Genomic DNA, 21,490 nt, shown 5'->3' on the forward strand with positions numbered 1-21,490 from the left:
TGGTATCCGGATCTGCAAGAGTTGCTCACAGAAGATCCGTGGCCTCTTCCTCTAAGGCAGGACCTGCTGCAGCAGGGGCCCTGTCTGTTCCAAGACTTACCGCGGCTGCGTTTGACGGCATGGCGGTTGAACGCCGGATCCTAGCGAAAAAAGGGATTCCGGAGGAGGTCATTCCTACCCTGATCAAGGCTAGGAAGGATGTGACATCGAAACATTATCACCGTATATGGCGGAAATGTGTTTCTTGGTGTGAGGCCAGAGCTGCTCCTACGGAGGAGTTCCATTTTGGCCGTTTGCTTCACTTCCTTCAAAAGGGAGTGAATTTGGGCCTAAAATTAGGGTCCATAAAGGTCCAAATTTCGGCCTTATCCATTTTCTTTCAAAGAGAATTGGCTTCTCTTCCTGAAGTACAGACTTTTGTGAAGGGCGTGCTGCATATTCAGCCTCCCTTTGTGCCTCCGGTGGCGCCTTGGGATCTTAACGTGGTATTAAGTTTCCTCAAGTCACCTTGGTTTGAACCACTCAAAACAGTGGAGTTGAAATACCTCACTTGGAAAGTGGTCATGTTGTTGGCCTTAGCTTCTGCACGGCGTGTTTCAGAATTAGCGGCTTTATCCTATAAAAGCCCATACCTAATTTTTCACGTGGATAGTGCAGAGTTGAGGACTCAGCCTCAATTTCTGCCCAAGGTGGTCTCATCTTTTCATATGAACCAACCTATTGTCGTGCCTGTGGCTACTCAGGACTTGGAGGACTCTGAGTCCCTGGATGTGGTCAGGGCTTTGAAGATTTATGTGACCAGAACAGCTAGGATCGGGAAGACGGAAGCTCTGTTTGTTCTGTATGCGGCCAACAAGGTTGGCGCTCCTGCTTCAAAGCAGACTATTGCTCGCTGGATCTGTAACCCGATTCGGCAGGCGCATTCTACGGCAGGATTGCCATTACCTAAATCGGTTAAGGCCCATTCCACTAGGAAGGTGCTTGGGCGGCTACCCGAGGGGTCTCTGCATTACAGCTTTGCCGAGCGGCTACTTGGTCAGGTTCCAACACTTTTGCGAAGTTCTATAAGTTTGATACCCTGGCTGAGGAGGACCTTGTGTTTGCTCAGTCGGTGCTGCAGAGTAATCCGCACTCTCCCGCCCGTTTGGGAGCTTTGGTATAATCCCCATGGTCCTTACGGAGTCCCCAGCATCCACTAGGACATTAGAGAAAATAAGATTTTACTTACCGGTAAATCTATTTCTCGTAGTCCGTAGTGGATGCTGGGCGCCCATCCCAAGTGCGGACTTCTTCTGCAAGACTTGTATATAGTTATTGCTTCAATAAGGGTTATATTATAGTTGGTCGGTCTTGAACCGAGGCTGTTAATTGTTCATACTGTTAACTGGGTAGTTTATCACAAGTTATACGGTGTGATTGGTGTGGCTGGTATGAATCTCGCCCTTAGATTACAAAAATCCTTTCCTCGTATTGTTCATATCCTCTGGGCACAGCTTCTCTAACTGAGGTCTAGAGGAGGGACATAGAGGGAGGAGCCAGTGCACATCCAGAATCCAAAGCTTTCTTAAAGTGCCCTATCTCCTGCGGAGCCCGTCTATTCCCCATGGTCCTTACGGAGTCCCCAGCATCCACTACGGACTACGAGAAATAGATTTACCGGTAAGTAAAATCTTATTTTTTATTTTTTTACTAAAGATACGTTTTTCAAGATGATATTATAGCTAATATTATCGGCGGGTTTTGAGAACTGATTTAAGAGACAATTTGAATACATTTTACGTGTATTACTATTGACCTTTTAAATCCATCCTTCAAAAGTTTTGAAAAACCAATCTTTAATAAATAATATAATCTAGTATTTAAAGTTTTTTCCTGCAATGACTTAAGCTAATATTCCAGTATTACACCGTTTGTGGTTAAAGAAAATCTAACCTTTTGTATGCTGTATATACCATCTAGTTATTTTACATTTCTTAACCTATATCTTTATGCTTTTTAGCTGCAGACTTATTTACAGATCTGGAAAATGCATTCCAGAGTAAAATTGATGCTGCATATTTTGAAACTAGTAAATACCTGCTGGATGTCCTTAACAAGAATTACAATTTGCTTGAGCACTTGCAAGCCATGAGACGCTATCTTCTTCTGGGTCAGGGGGATTTTATACGCCATCTAATGGACTTGCTAAAGTAAGGCTACAGGTTTTCTTTTTCTTTTTTTATGTTGTTACATTTTTTTTTTACTTATTGTATAATAATGAAAACACTACAACAATAGAGAGAAGCCCCATTTGTTTTTGTTTTAAAAAAATCTTATATGCTGTTATGAAAATGTTCAGCTTTTACAATGCATTGCAGTCAAATATCAAAAATAAAGTAAAAATGTTTTGGGCTTTTGAATTTTGGCAGTGATTCTAATCAGTTTAACTGTCTTACACCTTGGAGATAGCAACATTGAATGGAGCATTACATTATAATTTGATACATTTTTCTCTGAAATGTAATCAATAAACACATAAAATATTTGGGTAATATTCAGATTTAATTGCTTTGACAAATTTGAAAGCAGGAATATTCAGGGTTCTGGAGAATTTTACCATAGCCATCATTTCTCTAGTGCAGGAGTTCTCAAACTCTGTCCTCAGATCCCCACATAGTTCATGTTTTCCAGATCACCCGGCAGGTGCACTGTGTCTCACCACCTGTCTAATTTTAAAATCCGCAGTTGACCTTGAAAACATTCACTGAATTTGAGAACCTTTGCTCTAGTGTATTCATTTTGTGAAAATTTGAAACCAATTTAGTTTTTTTTTTTTTTTTTTTTACTTTTTAAATGGTAGTGTTTGTGACATTGAAAGATTGTCCTTCATGAAAATGCTTCCATCTTTAATTTGTTGATGTTTGCACATGTCACATTCCAACCTTAATATCATATGAATATTTTTTATATTATTTATGCTGCACTTATGCAAATTATACTCTGTTTTTTTTCCAAAAGACTTTGTACTTTCCAAAAATACTTTTTGGGGGATATCCAATAACCCGTGGTCATTTATCATGCGTAATTATATCCCCGGGGGCTATCCAATTAGCCCTGGTAAGTTGGTGTGTGCCTTGGGTAGGCAAAACCAAATCACCGAAAGCAGCACATTTCATGTGAAAACGGGGCAGTAGGCTGTGAAAACACACTATCTACTCTTAACCCCTCCCTGCCTCAATTGCTGCATGCCCTTTACCCCCCTTCTACCACAACTGCTGCGTGCCCTTACCCACCTCCCCAACTGTGGTCTGCCCTTACCCCCTCCCTACTCTTAACACAGTCTGCCCCAACCCTTGGCTCTACCCCAAGTGATTCCTTCCACAACTCCCAGCTCTATCCCATCTGCTGCCTGCCTTTAACCTCCTTTATCCCAACTTCTACCTTCCCCCAGAAATGCCGAAGCTGGCACTTGACCCCAGCACTGTTTCAACTGTTGTCTGCTCTTACCACCACACCCCAGCCTCAGCACTGCACCTGTTGGCTACATGAAATAAAGTTATTTTCTCTGACGTCCTAGTGGATGCTGGGAACTCCGTAAGGACCATGGGGAATAGACGGGCTCCGCAGGAGACTGGGCACTCTAAAAGAAAGATTAGGTACTATCTGGTGTGCACTGGCTCCTCCCTCTATGCCCTTCCTCCAGACCTCAGTTAGATTTCTGTGCCCGGCCGAGCTGGATGCACACTAGGGGCTCTCCTGAGCTCCTAGAAAGAAAGTATATTTTAGGTTTTTTATTTTACAGTGAGACCTGCTGGCAACAGGCTCACTGCAACGAGGGACTAAGGGGAGAAGAAGCGAACCTACCTGCTTGCAGCTAGCTTGGGCTTCTTAGGCTACTGGACACCATTAGATCCAGAGGGATCGACCGCAGGACCCGTCCTTGGTGTTCGTTCCCGGAGCCGCGCCGCCGTCCCCCTTACAGAGCCAGAAGCATGAAGATGGTCCGGAAAATCGGCGGCAGAAGACTTCAGTCTTCACCAAGGTAGCGCACAGCACTGCAGCTGTGCGCCATTGCTCCTCTGTACACCTCACACTCCGGTCACTGATGGGTGCAGGGCGCTGGGGGGGGCGCCCTGAGCAGCAATATAAACACCTTGGCTGGCAAAATAATCACAATATATAGCCCCAGAGGCTATATATGTGATAATTACCCCTGCCAGAATCCATAAAAAAGCGGGAGAAAAGTCAGCGAAAAAGGGGCGGAGCTATCTCCCTCAGCACACTGGCGCCATTTCTCCCTCACAGCTCCGCTGGAAGGAAGCTCCCTGGCTTTCCCCTGCAGTCTGCACTACAGAAAGGGTAAAAAAGAGAGGGGGGCACTAAATTTAGGCGCAGTATAACTTATAGCAGCTATAAGGGGACATAATTCAGTTAGTCCCTGCATTATATAGCGCTCTGGTGTGTACTGGCATACTCTCTCTCTATCTCCCCAAAGGGCTTTTGTGGGGTCCTGTCTCCTGTTAAGAGCATTCCCTGTGTGTGTGCGGTGTGTCGGTACGACTGTGTCGACATGTTTGATGAGGAGGCTTATGTGGAGGCAGAGCAGATGCCTATAAATGTGATGTCACCCCCTGCGGGGCAGACACCTGAGTGGATGGACTTATGGAAGGAATTACGTGCAAGTGTCGACTCCTTACATAAAAAATTTGACGACATGCCAAATGCGGAACAGCCGGCTTCTCAGCTCGTGCCTGCCCAGACGACTCAAAGGACATCAGGGGCTCTAAAGCGCCCACTACCTCAGATGGCAGACACAGATGTCGACACGGATACTGATACCAGTGTCGACGACGAAGAGTCTAATTTAATGTCCACTAGGGCCATTTGTTGCACGATTGAGGCAATGAAAGAGGTATTACACATTTCTGATATAAACCCAGGTACCTCAAAAAAGGGTATTATGTTTGGGGAGAAAAAACTACCAACAGTTTTTCCCCCATCTGAAGAATTAAATGAAGTGTGTGAAGAAGCGTGGGCTTTCCTCGATAAAAAATTGGTAATTTCTAAAAAGTTACTAATGGCGTTCCCTTTCTCGCCAGAGGATAGGTCACGTTGGGAAACACCCCCTAGGGTGGATAAAGCGCTCACACGTTTGTCAAAAAAGGTGGCACTACCGTCTCCGGATACGGCCGCCCTAAAGGAGCCTGCTGATAGAAAGCAGGAGGCGATCCTGAAGTCTGTATATACACACTCAGGCATTATACTGAGACCAGCTATTGCTTCAGCATGGATGTGCAGTGCTGCTGCATGGTCAGATTCCCTGTCGGAAAATATTGACACCCTAGACAGGGACACTATATTGCTAACCGTAGAGCATATAAAAGACTCAGTCTTATACATGAGAGATGCACAGAGGGAGATCTGCCGGCTGGCATCTAGAATAAGTGCATTGTCCATTTCTGCTAGGAGAGGCTTATGGACTCGGCAGTGGACAGGGGATGCAGATTCGAAAAGGCACATGGAAGTTTTGCCTTATAAGGGTGAGGAGTTATTCGGGGATGGTCTCTCAGACCTAGTTTCCACAGCAACAGCTGGGAAGTCAGCATTTTTGCCCCATGTCCCCTCACAGCCTAAGAAAGCGCCGTATTATCAGGTACAGTCCTTTCGACCCCAGAAAAACAGGCGGGGGAAAGGCGGGTCCTTTCTGTCTAGAGGCAGAGGTAGGGGAAAAAAGCTGCAACAAACAGCAGGTTCCCAGGAACAAAAGTCCTCCCCCGCTTCTTCCAAGTCCGCCGCATGACGGTGGGGCTCTACAGGCGGAGCCAGGTACGGTGGGGGGCCGCCTCAAAAATTTCAGCGATCAGTGGGCTCGCTCACAGGTGGATCCCTGGATCCTTCAAGTAGTATCTCAGGGGTACAAGCTGGAATTCGAGGCGTCTCCCCCCAGCGGTTTCCTCAAATCTGCCTTGCCGACAACTCCCTCGGGCAGGGAGGCTGTGCTAGAGGCAATTCACAAGCTGTATTCCCAGCAGGTGATAGTCAAGGTGCCCCTACTTCAACAAGGACGGGGTTACTATTCCACACTGTTTGTGGTACCAAAACCGGACGGTTCGGTGAGACCCATTTTAAATTTCAAATCCTTGAACACATACATAAAAAAATTCAAGTTCAAGCTGGAATCGCTCAGGGCGGTTATTGCAAGCCTGGACGAGGGGGATTACATGGTATCCCTGGACATCAAGGATGCTTACCTGCATGTCCCCATTTACCATCCTCACCAGGAGTACCTCAGATTTGTGGTACAGGATTGCCATTACCAATTCCAGACACTGCCGTTTGGACTGTCCACGGCACCGAGGGTGTTTACCAAGGTAATGGCAGAAATGATACTCCTTCGAAAAAAGGGAGTTTTAATTATCCCGTACTTGGACGATCTCCTTATAAAGGCGAGGTCCAAGGAGCAGTTGTTGGTCGGAGTAGCACTATCTCGGGAAGTGCTACAACAGCACGGATGGATTCTAAACATTCCAAAGTCACAGCTGGTTCCTTCCACACGCCTACTGTTCCTGGGGATGGTTCTGGACACAGAACAGAAAAAAGTATTTCTCCCGCAGGAGAAAGCAAAGGAGCTGTCATCTCTAGTCAGAGACCTCCTGAAACCAAAACAGGTATCGGTGCATCACTGCACACGAGTCCTCGGAAAAATGGTAGCTTCATACGAAGCAATTCCATTCGGCAGGTTCCATGCAAGAACCTTCCAGTGGGACCTCTTGGACAAGTGGTCGGGATCGCATCTTCAGATGCATCGGCTGATAACCCTGTCTCCAAGGACCAGGGTGGCTCTGCTGTGGTGGCTGCAGAGTGCTCATCTTGTAGAGGGCCGCAGATTCGGCATACAGGACTGGGTCCTGGTGACCACGGATGCCAGCCTTCGAGGCTGGGGGGCAGTCACACAGGGAAGAAATTTCCAAGGACTTTGGTCAAGTCAGAAGTCGTCCCTACACATAAATATTCTGGAACTGAGGGCCATTTACAATGCCCTAAGTCAGGCAAGGCCCCTGCTTCAAAACCAGCCGGTACTGATCCAATCAGACAACATCACGGCAGTCGCCCATGTAAACCGACAGGGCGGCACAAGAAGCAGGATGGCGATGGCAGAAGCCACAAGGATTCTCCGATGGGCGGAAAATCACGTCTTAGCACTTTCAGCAGTGTTCATTCCAGGAGTGGACAACTAGGAAGCAGACTTCCTCAGCAGACACGACCTACACCCGGGAGAGTGGGGACTTCATCCAGAAGTCTTCAAACTGTTCGTAAACCGTTGGGAAAGGCCACAGGTGGACATGATGGCGTCCCGCCTCAACAAAAAGCTATAGAGATATTGCGCCAGGTCAAGGGACCCTCAGGCGATAGCGGTGGACGCTCTAGTGACACCGTGGGTGTACCAGTCGGTTTATGTGTTCCCTCCTCTGCCTCTCATACCAAAGGTACTGAGAATAATAAGAAGGCGAGGAGTAAGAACGATACTCGTGGTTCCGGATTGGCCAAGAAGAGCTTGGTACCCAGAACTTCAAGAAATGATATCAGAGGACCCATGGCCTCTACCGCTCAGACGGGATCTGCTACAGCAGGGGCCCTGTCTGTTCCAAGACTTACCGCGGCTGCGTTTGACGGCGTGGCGGTTGAATTCCGGATCCTAAAGGAAAAGGGCATTCCGGAGGAATTCATTCCTACGCTGATAAAAGCCAGGAAAGAAGTAACCGCAAACCATTATCACCGTATTTGGCGAAAATATGTTGCGTGGTGTGAGGCCAGGAAGGCCCCTACAGAGGAATTTCAGTTGGGTCGTTTTCTGCACTTCCTACAGTCGGGAGTGACTATGGGCCTAAAATTGGGTTCCATTAAGGTCCAGATTTCGGCTCTGTCGATTTTCTTCCAGAAAGAACTGGCTTCAATGCCTGAAGTTCAGACATTTGTAAAGGGAGTGCTACATATTCAGCCCCCTTTTGTGCCTCCTGTGGCACCTTGGGATCTCAACGTGGTGTTGAGTTTCCTGAAATCACATTGGTTTGAGCCACTTAAAACTGTGGATCTGAAATATCTCACGTGGAAAGTGGTCATGTTATTGGCCTTGGCTTCGGCCAGGCGTGTGTCAGAATTGGCGGCTTTGTCATGTAAAAGCCCTTATCTGATTTTCCATATGGATAGGGCAGAATTGAGGACTCGTCCCCAGTTTCTCCCTAAGGTGGTATCAGCTTTTCACTTGAACCAACCTATTGTAGTACCTGCGGCTACTAAGGACTTGGAAGATTCCAAGTTACTGGACGTAGTCAGGGCCTTGAAAATGTATGTTTCCAGGACGGCTGGAGTTAGGAAAACTGACTCGCTTTTTATCCTGTATGCACCCAACAAACTAGGTGCTCCTGCTTCTAAGCAGACTATTGCTCGCTGGATTTGTAGCACAATTCAGCTGGCGCATTTTGCGGCTGGATTGCCGTATCCTAAATCAGTAAAAGCCCATTCCACGAGGAAAGTGGGCTCTTCTTGGGCGGCTGCCCGAGGGGTCTCGGCTTTACAACTTTGCCGAGCTGCAACTTGGTCAGGGGCAAACACGTTTGCAAAATTCTACAAATTTGACACCCTGGCTGAGGAGGACCTTGAGTTCTCTCATTCGGTGCTGCAGAGTCATCCGCACTCTCCCGCCCGTTTGGGAGCTTTGGTATAATCCCCATGGTCCTTACGGAGTTCCCAGCATCCACTAGGACGTCAGAGAAAATAAGATTTTACTCACAGGTAAATCTATTTCTCGTAGTCCGTAGTGGATGCTGGGCGCCCATCCCAAGTGCGGATTGTCTGCAATACTTGTATATAGTTATTGCCTAACTAAATGGTTATTGTTGAGCCATCTGTTGAGAGGCTCAGTTATATTCATACTGTTAACTGGGTATAGTATCACGAGTTATACGGTGTGATTGGTGTGGCTGGTATGAGTCTTACCCGGGATTCCCGGGATCCTTCCTTATTGTGTCAGCTCGTCCGGGCACAGTGTCCTAACTGAGGTCTGGAGGAGGGGCATAGAGGGAGGAGCCAGTGCACATTAGATAGTACCTAATCTTTCTTTTAGAGTGCCCAGTCTCCTGCGGAGCCCGTCTATTCCTCATGGTCCTTACGGAGTTCCCAGCATCCACTACGGACTACGAGAAATAGATTTACCGGTGACTAAAATCTTATTGTAATTTATATGCATCATCAGTGCTGAAAATGAGTGTGACTTGCCTTGGTGTACAGTATGTGTAGCTCATGTGGGATGGGGTGTTCTGGTGCTATGTGGGGAAGGCATATGAGGAGCTCAAATGCATAAATTGTGATGGGACCCAGAAACAATGAAGCAGGACCTCAATTTTCTTAAAATTAGTGGTACTTGTGACCCACATTTTTTTTGCTCAGCGCAAACACTTGACATCATGTAAAAGAGGGGACCCCCTTTCAAATGTGTGTGCACCCGACGGATGGGACGTTGTGCGGATATTAAACATTCCTTTTATCTACGGTGTCACGTGTGTTCCGAGAATACCTCATGGAACGCATTATCACTCACTGTGGCCAACCACTGGTTCTTTATGATCTTGACCAGCAACATCTGCCCAGAATTGTCCGTGGTAACAAGTAAGCAACACTGACTTAAATCATATCCACATTCGATGACGGAGGGAACCAGACACATTATCAGCAGGTTAGTTCTCCTGTTAACTCTGCAACAGTGGATACAACGCCTTACCTCTGCTTGCGATGTTGGAAAATTGGATCCTGGAGTACTGGCAACATGTGGCATGGTCCGATTGAGTTGCTGCTCTTCGCTAGGCTAGATTCTGGGCACCTATCCCATGACACATGGCATGTCCATGTATATCAATTATCACTTGACTTTACAGACTTCTCAGAGAAGATGACATTAGTCACATATTTGAACAGGTTTCTCAGTCTATCTTTCATGTCAGCACTTCTAACTAATTAAATATATGATTGCAGTATTTAGTAGAGCGTTGCACATAAAAATGATCTTGAAATTTCTTGACTTTAAAAAAAATAAATAAATAAAAAATACCATAATATATTATAAGATGTACAGCATATTGAGTTAAAATGAGTACAGAAATGCTACTCACCAGTACCTCAGAAAATTCACTACATTTTAAACCTAAATGAAATGTAAGGTACTGCACTCTTGTTTGACCACATATTTGTAATAAATTATACATTTGTAATGCCAGTGTGAAGTGCCTTGCTATTATATCTTTCCAGATTTATCTATCCACTGTATGTTGATTTAATTAAATATATATAAAAATGTATTTAAAGATCTGAATCAGTGGTTCTCGAGTATCCCCAACAGCTCATGTCTGACTGTCCTTACACCTAAAGATTTATTGCCCAATCTGACTGGTTGGAACGAAAATCTGGTAATGTATAGGAGCAAATGACAATTGTCTATTTGATCCAAAATGCCGGATAACTGAAAAATAAAATAAAAATAAAAAAATAATAAATAAAATTAAAATAATAATAAAAAAATGGTTGTTCAAACAAATTTGTTACGTCAAATGGATTTAACCAATTTGCCTAACAATTTTTGACAGTTTTCTGGCCAATTGTTATTTGCTCCCATACATTACCAGATTTTCTTTCCATCTAGCCAAATAAGACAATAAATCTTTAGGCGTATGGCCAGCTTTTTGTGGATGTATTTAATCATGCACAGGCGGTGGGTTGATTTATTTAGCTGGGTCAGTAATTATACCACCTGCTTTTCACAGATCGAAATCCTGCAAACAAGACCTGTTTGGGGGTACCTGAGGACTGGAGCTGAGAACCACTGATCTTAATGAGACCAGCAATTTACAGAATTTAATTGCTAAGGACGTTACAACACTTTGCACTAGCATTGATATGCGACCCCTATTGTGTGTAGCCTACTTTGAGACCCTGCACAGCCTGCATTGCTATGAGACTGAAATCCTCCTATTATAGAATTCTGATGAACAATTTTAGAAGAAAATAAAATGTTAATTTAATTGATACATACAATTTAAGTCAATATTTTATATTATATGTTCTTTTAGACCAGAACTAGTCCGTCCAGCAACTACGTTGTACCAACACAATCTTACAGGAATTCTTGAGACTGCTGTGAGAGCAACCAATGCTCAGTTTGACAATCCAGAGATTCTCAAACGATTGGATGTCAGACTTTTAGAGGTGAAAAACTTATTTGCAATTTTAGCTCTATACTGTAAATTTCTGTAGCTATAAATGGGCATGAAAAATATTTCTCTAACGTCCTAGTGGATGCTGGGGACTCCGTCAGGACCATGGGGAATAGCGGCTCCGCAGGAGACAGGGCACAAAAGCAAGCTTTTAGGATCACATGGTGTGTACTGGCTCCTCCCCCTATGACCCTCCTCCAAGCCTCAGTTAGGTTTTTGTGCCCGTCCGAGAAGGGTGCAATCTAGGTGGCTCTCTTAAAGAGTTGCTTAGAAAAAGTTTTTAGGTTCTTTATTTTCAGTGAGTCCTGCTGGCAACAGGCTCACTGCATCGAGGGACTTAGGGGAGAGAATTTCAACTCACCTGCGTGCAGGATGGATTGGATTCTTAGGCTACTGGACACCATTAGCTTCAGAGGGAGTCGGAACACAGGTCTCGCCCTGGGGTTCGTCCCGGAGCCGCGCCGCCGACCCCCTTGCAGATGCTGAAGATTGAAGAGGTCTGGAACCAGGCGGCAGAAGACTTTTCAGTCTTCCTCAGGTAGCGCACAGCACTGCAGCTGTGCGCCATTGTCTGTCAGCACACTTCCCACAGCGATCACGGAGGGTGCAGGGCGCGGGGGGGGGGCGCCCTGGCAGCAATGTAGAATACCTGTATGGCGAAAAATACATCACATATAGCCCTTGAGGCTATATGGATGTATTTAACCCCTGCCAGACTTCACAATCTCCGGAGAAGAAGCCCGCCGAAAAGGGGGCGGGGCCTATTCTCCTCAGCACACAGCGCCATTTTCCCTCACAGAAAGGCTGAGGGGAAGGCTCCCAGGCTCTCCCCTGCACTGCACTACAGAAACAGGGTTAAAACAGAGAGGGGGGGCACTGATTTGGCGATATACATATATATATTAAATGCTATATGGGAGGAACACTTATATAAGGGTTGTCCCTGTATAATTATAGCATTTTGGTGTGTGCTGGCAAACTCTCCCTCTGTCTCCCCAAAGGGCTAGTGGGTCCTGTCCTCTATCAGAGCATTCCCTATGTGTGTGCTGTATGTCGGTACGTGTGTGTCGACATGTATGAGGAAAATGTTGGTGAGGAGGCGGAGCAAATTGCCTGTAATGGTGATGTCACTCTCTAGGGAGTCGACACCGGAATGGATGGCTTACTTATGGAATTACGTGGTAATGTCAACACGCTGCAAGTGGGTTGACGACATGAGACGGCCGGCGAACAAATTAGTACCGGTCCAGGCGTCTCAGACACCGTCAAGGGCTTGTAAAAACGCCCATTTACCTCAGTCGGTCGACATAGACCCAGACACGGACACTGATTTCAGTGTCGACGGTGAAGAAACAAACGTATTTTCCTTTAGGGCCACACGTTAAGGGCAATGAAGGAGGTGTTACATATTTCTGATACTCCAAGTACCACAAAGAAGGGTATTATGTGTGAGGTGAAAAAACTACCTGTAGTTTTTCCTGAATCAGATAAATTAAATGAAGTGTGTGATGATGCGTGGGTTTCCCCCGATAGAAAATTATTGGCGGTATACCCTTTCCCGCCAGAAGTTAAGGCGCATTGGGAAACACTCCTCAGGGTGGATAAGGCGCTCACATGCTTATCAGAAAAATATCCTAAAAAGTATACACACACATGCTGGTCTTATACTGTGACCAGCGATCGCCTCAGCCTGGATGTGCAGAGCTGAGGTGGCTTGGTCGGATTCCCTGACTAAAAATATTGATACCCTTGACAGGGACAGTATTTTATTGACTATAGAGCATTTAAAGGATGCATTTCTATATATACGAGATGCGCAGAGGGATATTTGCACTCTGACATCAAGAGTAAATGCGATGTCCATATCTGCAAGAAGATGTTTATGGACACGACAGTGGTCAGGGGATGCAGATTCCAAACGGCACAAAGATGTATTGCCGTATAAAAGGGGAGGAGTTATTTGGGGTCGGTCCATGGGACCTGGTGGCCACGGCAACTGCTGGAAGATCCACTGTTTTTTACCCTAAGTCACATCTCTGCAGAAAAAGACACCGTCTTTTCAGCCTCAGTCTTTTCGTCCCTATAAGATATCTGCCCAGGGATAGAGGAAAGGGAAGAAGACTGCAGCAGGCAGCCCATTCCCAGTAACAGAAGCCCTCCACCGCTTCTACTAAGTTCTCAGCATGACGCTGGGACCGTACAGGACCCCTGGATCCTACAAGTAGTATCAAAGGGGCACAGATTGGAATGTCGAGGCGTTTCCCCCCTCGCAGGTTCCTGTAGTCTGCTGTACCAATGTCCCCCTCCGACAGGGAGGCAGTATTGAAAACAATTCACAAGCTGTATTCCCAGCAGGTGATAATAAAATTACCCCTCCTACAACAAGGAAAGGGGTATTGTTCCACACTATAGGGTGGTACTGAAGCCAGAAGGCTAGGTGAGACCGATTCTAAATCTGAAAAATTTGAACACTTACAAGGGTTCAAATTCAGATGGAGTCACTCAGAGCAGTGATAGCGAACTGGGAACAAGGGGACTATATGGTGTCCCGGGACATCAGGGATGCTTACCTCCATGTCCCAAAATTTGCTTTTCTCACCAAGGGTACCTCAGGTTCGTGGTACAGAACTGTCACTATCAGTTTCAGACGATGCCGTTGGAGTGTCCAAGGCACCCCGGGTCTTTACCAAGGTAATGACCGAAATGAGGATTCGTCTTCAAAGAAAATGGACGACCTCCTGATAAGAACAAGGTCCAGAGAACAGTTGGAGGTCGGAGTAGCACTATCTCAAGTAGTTCTACGACAGCACGGGCGGATTCTAAATATTCCAAAACCGCAGTTGTTCCGACGACACGTCTGCTGGTCCTAGGGATGATTCTGGACACAGTCCAGGAAAAGGGTGTTTCTCCCAGAGGAGAAAGCCAGGGAGTTATCCGAGCTAATCGGGATCCTCCTAAAACCAGGAAAAGTGTCAGTGCATCATTGCACAAGAGTCCTGGTAAAAAATGGTGGCTTATTACGAAGCGCTTCCATTTGGCAGATTTCACGCAAGAACTCTTCAGTGGGATCTGCTGGACAAATGGTCCGGATCGCATCTTCAGATGCATCAGCGGATAACCCTATATCCAAGGACAAGGGTGTCTCTCCTGTGGTGATTACAGAGTGCTCATCTTCTAGAGGGCCGCAGATTCGGCATTCAGGATTGGATGCTGGTATCCACGGAGGCCAGCCTGAGAGGCTGGGGAGCAGTCACACAGGGAAAAAATTTCCAGGGAGTGTGATCAAGTCTGGAGAATTCTCTCCACATAAATATACTGGAGCTAAGAGCAAATTTGTAATGCTATAAGCTTAGCAAGGCCTCTGCTTCAAGGTCAGCCGGTATTGATCCAGTGGGATAACATCACGGCAGTCGCCCACGTAAACAGATAGGGCGGCACAAGAAGCAGGAGGGCAGTGGTCAAAACTGCAAGGATTTTTCGCTAGACGGAAAATCATGTGATAGCACTGTCAGCAGTGTTCATTCCGGGAGTGGACGACTGGGAAGCAGACTTCCTCAGCAGGCACGACCTCCACCCGGGAGAGTGGGAACTTCATCGGGAAGTTTTCCGCATGATTGTGAACCGTTGGGAAAGACCAAAGGTGGAAATGATGGCGTCCCGCCCGAACAGAAAACGGGACAGGTATTGCGCCAGGTCACGAGACCTTCAGGCGATAGCTGTGGACGTCCTGGTAACACCGTGGGTGTAACAGTCGGTGTATGTGTTCCCTCTTCTGCTTCTCATAACCAAGGTATTGAGAATTATAAGACGTAGAGGAGTAAGAACTATACTCGTGGCTCCGGATTGGCCAAGAGGGACTTGGTACCCGGAACTTCAAGAGATGCTCACAGAGGACTAATGGCCTCGGGAGCTAAGATGGGATTTGCTTTCAGCAAGAACCATGTCTGTTCCAAGAGGAACCGTGGCATCTGCCTCTAAGAAAGGACCTGCTCCAGCAGGGACCTTGTCTGTTCCAAGACTTACCGCGACTGCGTTTGACGGCATGGCGGTTGAACGCCGGATCCTAAGGGAAAAGGCATTCCGGAAGAGGTCATACCTACCCTGGTCAAAGCCAGGAAGGAGGTGACCGCACAACGTTTTCACCACATGTGGTGAAAATATGTTGCGTGGGTGAGGCCAGGAAGGCCCCACGAAAAAAAATTCAACTAGGTCGATTTCTGCACTTCCTGAAAACAGGAGTGTCTATGAGCCTCAAATTGGGGTCCATTAAGGTTCAAGTTTCGGCCCTGTAGATTTTCTTCCAAAAAAAAAAAAAAAATTGGCTTCAATTCCTGAAGTCCAGACGTTTGTCGAGGGAGTATTGCATATACAGCCCCTTGTGTGCCTCCAGTGGCACCGTGGGATCTCAACGTAGTGTTGGGATTCCTCAAATCATATTGGTTTGAACCGATCAAATCTGTGGATTTGAAATATCTCACATGGAAAGGGACCATGTTGTGGCCCTGGCCTCGGCCAGGCGATTGTCAGAATTGGGGGCTTTGTCTTAAAAAAAAAGCTCATATTTGTTTTTCCATTCGGACAGGGCAGAACTGCGGACTCGTCCCCAGTTTCTTCCTAAGGTGGTGTCAGCGTTTCGCCTGAAACAACATATTGTGGTGCCTGCGGCTACTAGGGACTTGGAGGACTCCAAGTTGCTAGACGTTGTCGGGGCCCTAAAAATATATATATATATATATATATATATATATATATATATTTCCAGGACGGCTGGAGTCAGAAAGTCTGACTTGCTGTTTATATTGTATGCACCCCAAAAGATGGGTGCTCCTGCTTCTAAGCAGACGATTGCTCGTTGGATTTGTAGTACAATTCAGCTTGCACATTCTGTGGCAGGCCTGCCACAGCCAAAATCTGTCAATGCCCATTCCACAAGGAAGGTGGGCTCATCTTGGGCGGATGCCCGAGGGGGTCTCGGCTTTAAAATTTTGCCGAGCAGCTACGTGGTCAGGGGGGAACACGTTTGTAAAATTCTACAAATTTGATACCCTGGCTGAGGAGGACCTGGAGTTCTCTCATTCGGTGCTGCAGAGTCACCCGCACTCTCCCGCCCGTTTGGGAGCTTTGGTATAATCCCCATGGTCCTGACGGAGTCCCCAGCATCCACTAGGACGTTAGAGAAAATAAGATTTTACTTACCGATAAATCTATTTCTCGTAGTCCGTAGTGGATGCTGGGCGCCCATCCCAAGTGCGGATTGTCTGCATTACTTGTACATAGTTATTGTTACAAAAATCGGGTTATTATTGTTGTGAGCCATCTTTTTTAGAGGCTACTTCATTGTTATCATACTGTTAACTGGGTTCAGATCACAAGTTGTTCGGTGTGATTGGTGTGGCTGGTTTGGGTCTTACCCGGGATTCAAGATCCTTCCTTATTGTGTACGCTCGTCCGGGCACAGTACCTAACTGAGGCTTGGAGGAGGGTCATAGGGGGAGGAGCCAGTACACACCATGTGATCCTAAAAGCTTGCTTTTGTGCCCTGTCTCCTGCGGAGCCGCTATTCCCCATGGTCCTGACGGAGTCCCCAGCATCCACTACGGACTACGAGAAATAGATTTATCGGTAAGTAAAATCTTATTTTTCAATTATTTCAGTTTGTTTGTTTTTTTGTATTATGTTATATAATAAGTTCTAATACACGGTCTAGTCACAAAATTATGACCCCCAGCTAGTAGCCAGAGTAACCGCTGTGTGCAGCGCAGACAGCAGCTAGACAAGCTGAACTGTCATTTTAGACACACGTCTGGTAGCCCCCAGATTAATTTTGACGGTGAGCTGCTTCACTGTAGCGTGTCTGTCGGCCCTCACTCACTTCATAGTTGCAGTTCACCTCACATCAATGACACATGGTGCTGAGCAGTTTCAAGTCTGTTATTTTCAGTGGTACCGTTTGTCCAGTCATGATACACCTTCACCACAGCAGCATGCAAACCGTTCACAAACTGCGCCGTTTTAGAAATACTTCCACCCTTAGCCCGAAAGGCGATAATCATCCCTCTGTGCAACTCTGATAAATCGCCCCTTTCACCAATGACAGCAACGAGTGATATGTGTGCAGACAGCCTATTGCACACCTTATATACCCACCAAGCCAGCACACGGCACGTGACGTATTTCATGGGCTACACACTGCGGACGTCAAATGTAGCAGGTGGTCATAATAATGTGAATCGACTGCGTATAACTTGTTCAGAAGTGTATACATAAGCAGTACACCATTATTTCTAAGCATCTTGCATTTATCCAGCTTATTTTGTTGATCATCTGTAGCTGTATTTCATTAAATTTAACCGCTAGTGTAAAAAAAAATCACTGATATTCTGCCACTATTTTTTTCTGAACTTGCAGCAAAGTATGTACTTATTAAACGAATTGAAACAGGATGTTTTTTTGTTTTGTTTGCTGCATAATTGGTTGTACAGTATGTCATGCAAAATACCCATATATTAAATGTAATTTTCTTGTATTTCACTGTGTGAAAATGCACTTCACTAGTACCTAGGCAATTGCATACAAATGCCTACATCCTAAAACATTTATAGTGTTTAATTCAGCAGTACATCCCTTGCCAATATAAAGTAATAAACAAACATCCTTAGAATTGGCATCCAAAGTGCTGCTAGACAGAGCACATAATAACCTCAATTTTCTTTTGATGATTCAAATGGGGCCATTTACGAGAAATAAGAAGACATTATTTTTTGCATTCATCTGCACTGTAAATTCAAAATTAAGAATCAAGGCCTTCTTTTTTCAATAAGTCTCTTGTTATTGAGAGTGCCTGCAAGTTAATAACTCAAGCGAGCCTTTAATAAAATGGAGACTGAATTATGTCACAAGACCAATCAGTTTCCCCACTGTGCCTCTAGTACATATTGTTTATACTGAGTCTTTGTCATATAATATTGTTTGTATTTGAAAATTTAATATCTACCATCTAATTGGCCACTCCAGTTTAGAGCTTTCGGAATACCATTCTTTTAATCCTCTTTCTCTGACGTCCTAGTGGATGCTGGGAACTCCGTAAGGACCATGGGGAATAGCGGGCTCCGAAGGAGGCTGGGCACTCTAGAAAGATTTCAGACTACCTGGTGTGCACTGGCTCCTCCCACTATGACCCTCCTCCAAGCCTCAGTTAGAATTTGTGCCCGGCCGAGGTTGGATGCACACTAGGGGCTCTCCTGAGCTCTTAGAAAGAATAGACTTAGGTTTTTTATTTTCAGTGAGACCTGCTGGCAACAGGCTCACTGCAGCGAGGGACTAAGGGGAGAAGAAGCGAACTCGCCTGCTTGCAGCCGGATTGGGTTTCTTAGGCTACTGGACACCATTAGCTCCAGAGGGATCGACCGCAGGCCCAGTCCTTGGTGTTCGGTCCCGGAGCCGCGCCGCCGTCCCCCTTACAGAGCCAGAAGCAAGAAGATGGTCCGGAAAATCGGCGGCATGAAGACTCTGTCTTCACCAAGGTAGCGCACAGCACTGCAGCTGTGCGCCATTGCTCCTCTCACACTTCACACTCCGGTCACTGAGGGTGCAGGGCGCTGGGGGGGGGCGCCCTGAGGCAGCAATAATAACACCTTGGCTGGCTAAAATACCTCAATATATAACCCCAGAGGCTATATATGAGGTAAATACCCCTGCCAGAATTCCATAAAAAGCGGGAGAATAGGCAGCGAAAAAGGGGCGGAGCCTATCTCCTCAGCACACTGGCACCATTTTTCCCTCACAGCTCGGCTGGAAGGAAGCTCCCTGGCTCTTCCCTGCAATATACAGTAACAGTAAGAGGGAAAAGAGAGGGGGGGCATTAAATTTGGCAGTATATATACATATATTTCTCTAACGTCCTAGTGGATGCTGGGGACTCCGTCAGGACCATGGGGAATAGCGGCTCCGCAGGAGACAGGGCACAAAAAGTAAGCTTTTAGGATCACATGGTGTGTACTGGCTCCTCCCCCTATGACCCTCCTCCAAGCCTCAGTTAGGTTTTTGTGCCCGTCCGAGCAGGGTGCAATCTAGGTGCCTCTCTTAAAGAGTTGCTTAGAAAAAGTTTTTAGGTTCTTTATTTTCAGTGAGTCCTGCTGGCAACAGGCTCACTGCATCGAGGGACTTAGGGGAGAGAAGTGAACTCACCTGCGTGCAGGATGGATTGGCTTCTTAGGCTACTGGACACCATTAGCTCCAGAGGGAGTCGGAACACAGGTCTCGCCCTGGGGTTCGTCCCGGAGCCGCGCCGCCGACCCCCCTTGCAGATGCTGAAGATTGAAGAGGTCCGGAACCAGGCGGCAGAAGACTTTCAGTCTTCATCAGGTAGAGCACAGCACTGCAGCTGTGCGCCATTGTTGTCAGCACACTTCACACAGCGGTCACGGAGGGTGCAGGGCGCGGGGGGGGGGGGGGCGCCCTGGGCAGCAATGTATAATACCTGTATGGCGAAAAATACATCACATATAGCCCTTGAGGCTATATGGATGTATTTAACCCCTGCCAGATATCACAGACTCCGGAGAAGAAGCCCGCCGAAAAGGGGGCGGGGCCTATTCTCCTCAGCACACAGCACCATTTTCCCTCACAGAAATGCTGGTGGGAAGGCTCCCATGCTCTCCCCTGCACTGCACTACAGAAACAGGGTTAAAACAGAGAGGGGGGGCACTGATTTGGCGATATGAATATATATTAAAATGCTATAAGGGAGGAACACTTATATAAAGGTTGTCCCTGTATAATTATAGCGTTTTGGTGTGTGCTGGCAAACTCTCCCTCTGTCTCCCCAAAGGGCTAGTGGGTCCTGTCCTCTATCAGAGCATTCCCTATGTGTGTGCTGTATGTCGGTACGTGTGTGTCGACATGTATGAGGAAAATGTTGGTGAGGAGGCGGAGCAAATTGCCTGTAATGGTGATGTCACTCTCTAGGGAGTCGACACCGGAATGGATGGCTTATTTATGGAATTACGTGATAATGTCAACACGCTGCAAGCCGGTTGACGACATGAGACGGCCGGCGAACAAATTAGTACCTGTCCAGGCGTCTCAAACACCGTCAGGGGCTGTAAAACGCCCATTTACCTCAGTCGGTCGACCCAGACACGGACACTGATTTCAGTGTCGACGGTGAAGAAACAAACGTATTTTCCTTTAGGGCCACACGTTAAGGGCAATGAAGGAGGTGTTACATATTTCTGATACTACAAGTACCACAAAAAAGGGTATTATGTGGGATGTGAAAAAACTACCTGTAGTTTTTCCTGAATCAGATAAATTAAATGAAGTGTGTGATGATGCGTGGGTTTCCCCCGATAGAAAATTATTGGCGGTATACCCTTTCCCGCCAGAAGTTAGGGCGCGTTGGGAAACACCCCTTAGGGTGGATAAGGCGCTCACATGCTTATCAGAACAAGTGGCGGTACCATCTACAGATAGGGCCGTACTTAAGGAGCCAGCTGATAGGAGGCTGGAAAATATCCTAAAAAGTATACACACACATGCTGGTGTTATACTGCGACCAGCGATCGCCTCAGCCTGGATGTGCAGAGCTGAGGTGGCTTGGTCGGATTCCCTGACTAAAAATATTGATACCCTTGACAGGGACAGTATTTTATTGACTATAGAGCATTTAAAGGATGCATTTCTATATATGCGAGATGCGCAGAGGGATATTTGCACTCTGGCATCAAGAGTAAATGCGATGTCCATATCTGCAAGAAGATGTTTATGGACACGACAGTGGTCAGGTGATGCAGATTCCAAACGGCACAAAGATGTATTGCCGTATAAAGGGGAGGAATTATTTGGGGTCGGTCCATGGGACCTGGTGGCCACGGCAACTGCTGGAAAATCCACCGTTTTTTACCCTAAGTCACATCTCTGCAGAAAAAGACACCGTCTTTTCAGCCTCAGTCCTTTCGTCCCTATAAGAGTCATATCTGCCCAGGGATAGAGGAAAGGGAAGAAGACTGCAGCAGGCAGCCCATTCCCAGGAACAGAAGCCCTCCACCGCTTCTACCAAGTTCTCAGCATGACGCTGGGACCGTACAGGACCCCTGGATCCTACAAGTAGTATCCAAGGGGTACAGATTGGAATGTCGAGACGTTTCCCCCTCGCAGGTTCCTGTAGTCTGCTGTACCAATGTCTCCCTCCGACAGGGAGGCAGTATTGAAAACAATTCACAAGCTGTATTCCCAGCAGGTGATAA

General features: G+C 46.5%; 1 protein-coding gene across 2 annotated transcripts in view; it reads left to right on the forward strand.

Annotated features, from left to right (window-relative positions):
* Positions 1–21,490, forward strand: part of TUBGCP3 (tubulin gamma complex component 3) — a 634,372-nt gene that overhangs the window by 440,251 nt on the left and 172,631 nt on the right. For both annotated transcript variants that reach the window (XM_063953156.1, XM_063953155.1), the window contains exons 14-15: positions 2,000–2,189; positions 11,100–11,235. In XM_063953156.1, coding sequence (XP_063809226.1) covers positions 2,000–2,189; positions 11,100–11,235 — 326 coding nt within the window. The remainder of the gene's footprint in view (positions 1–1,999; positions 2,190–11,099; positions 11,236–21,490) is intronic.

Source organism: Pseudophryne corroboree, chromosome 2 (genome assembly GCF_028390025.1).
Source record: "Pseudophryne corroboree isolate aPseCor3 chromosome 2, aPseCor3.hap2, whole genome shotgun sequence".
In the NCBI taxonomy this organism is placed as follows: Eukaryota; Metazoa; Chordata; class Amphibia; order Anura; family Myobatrachidae; genus Pseudophryne; species Pseudophryne corroboree.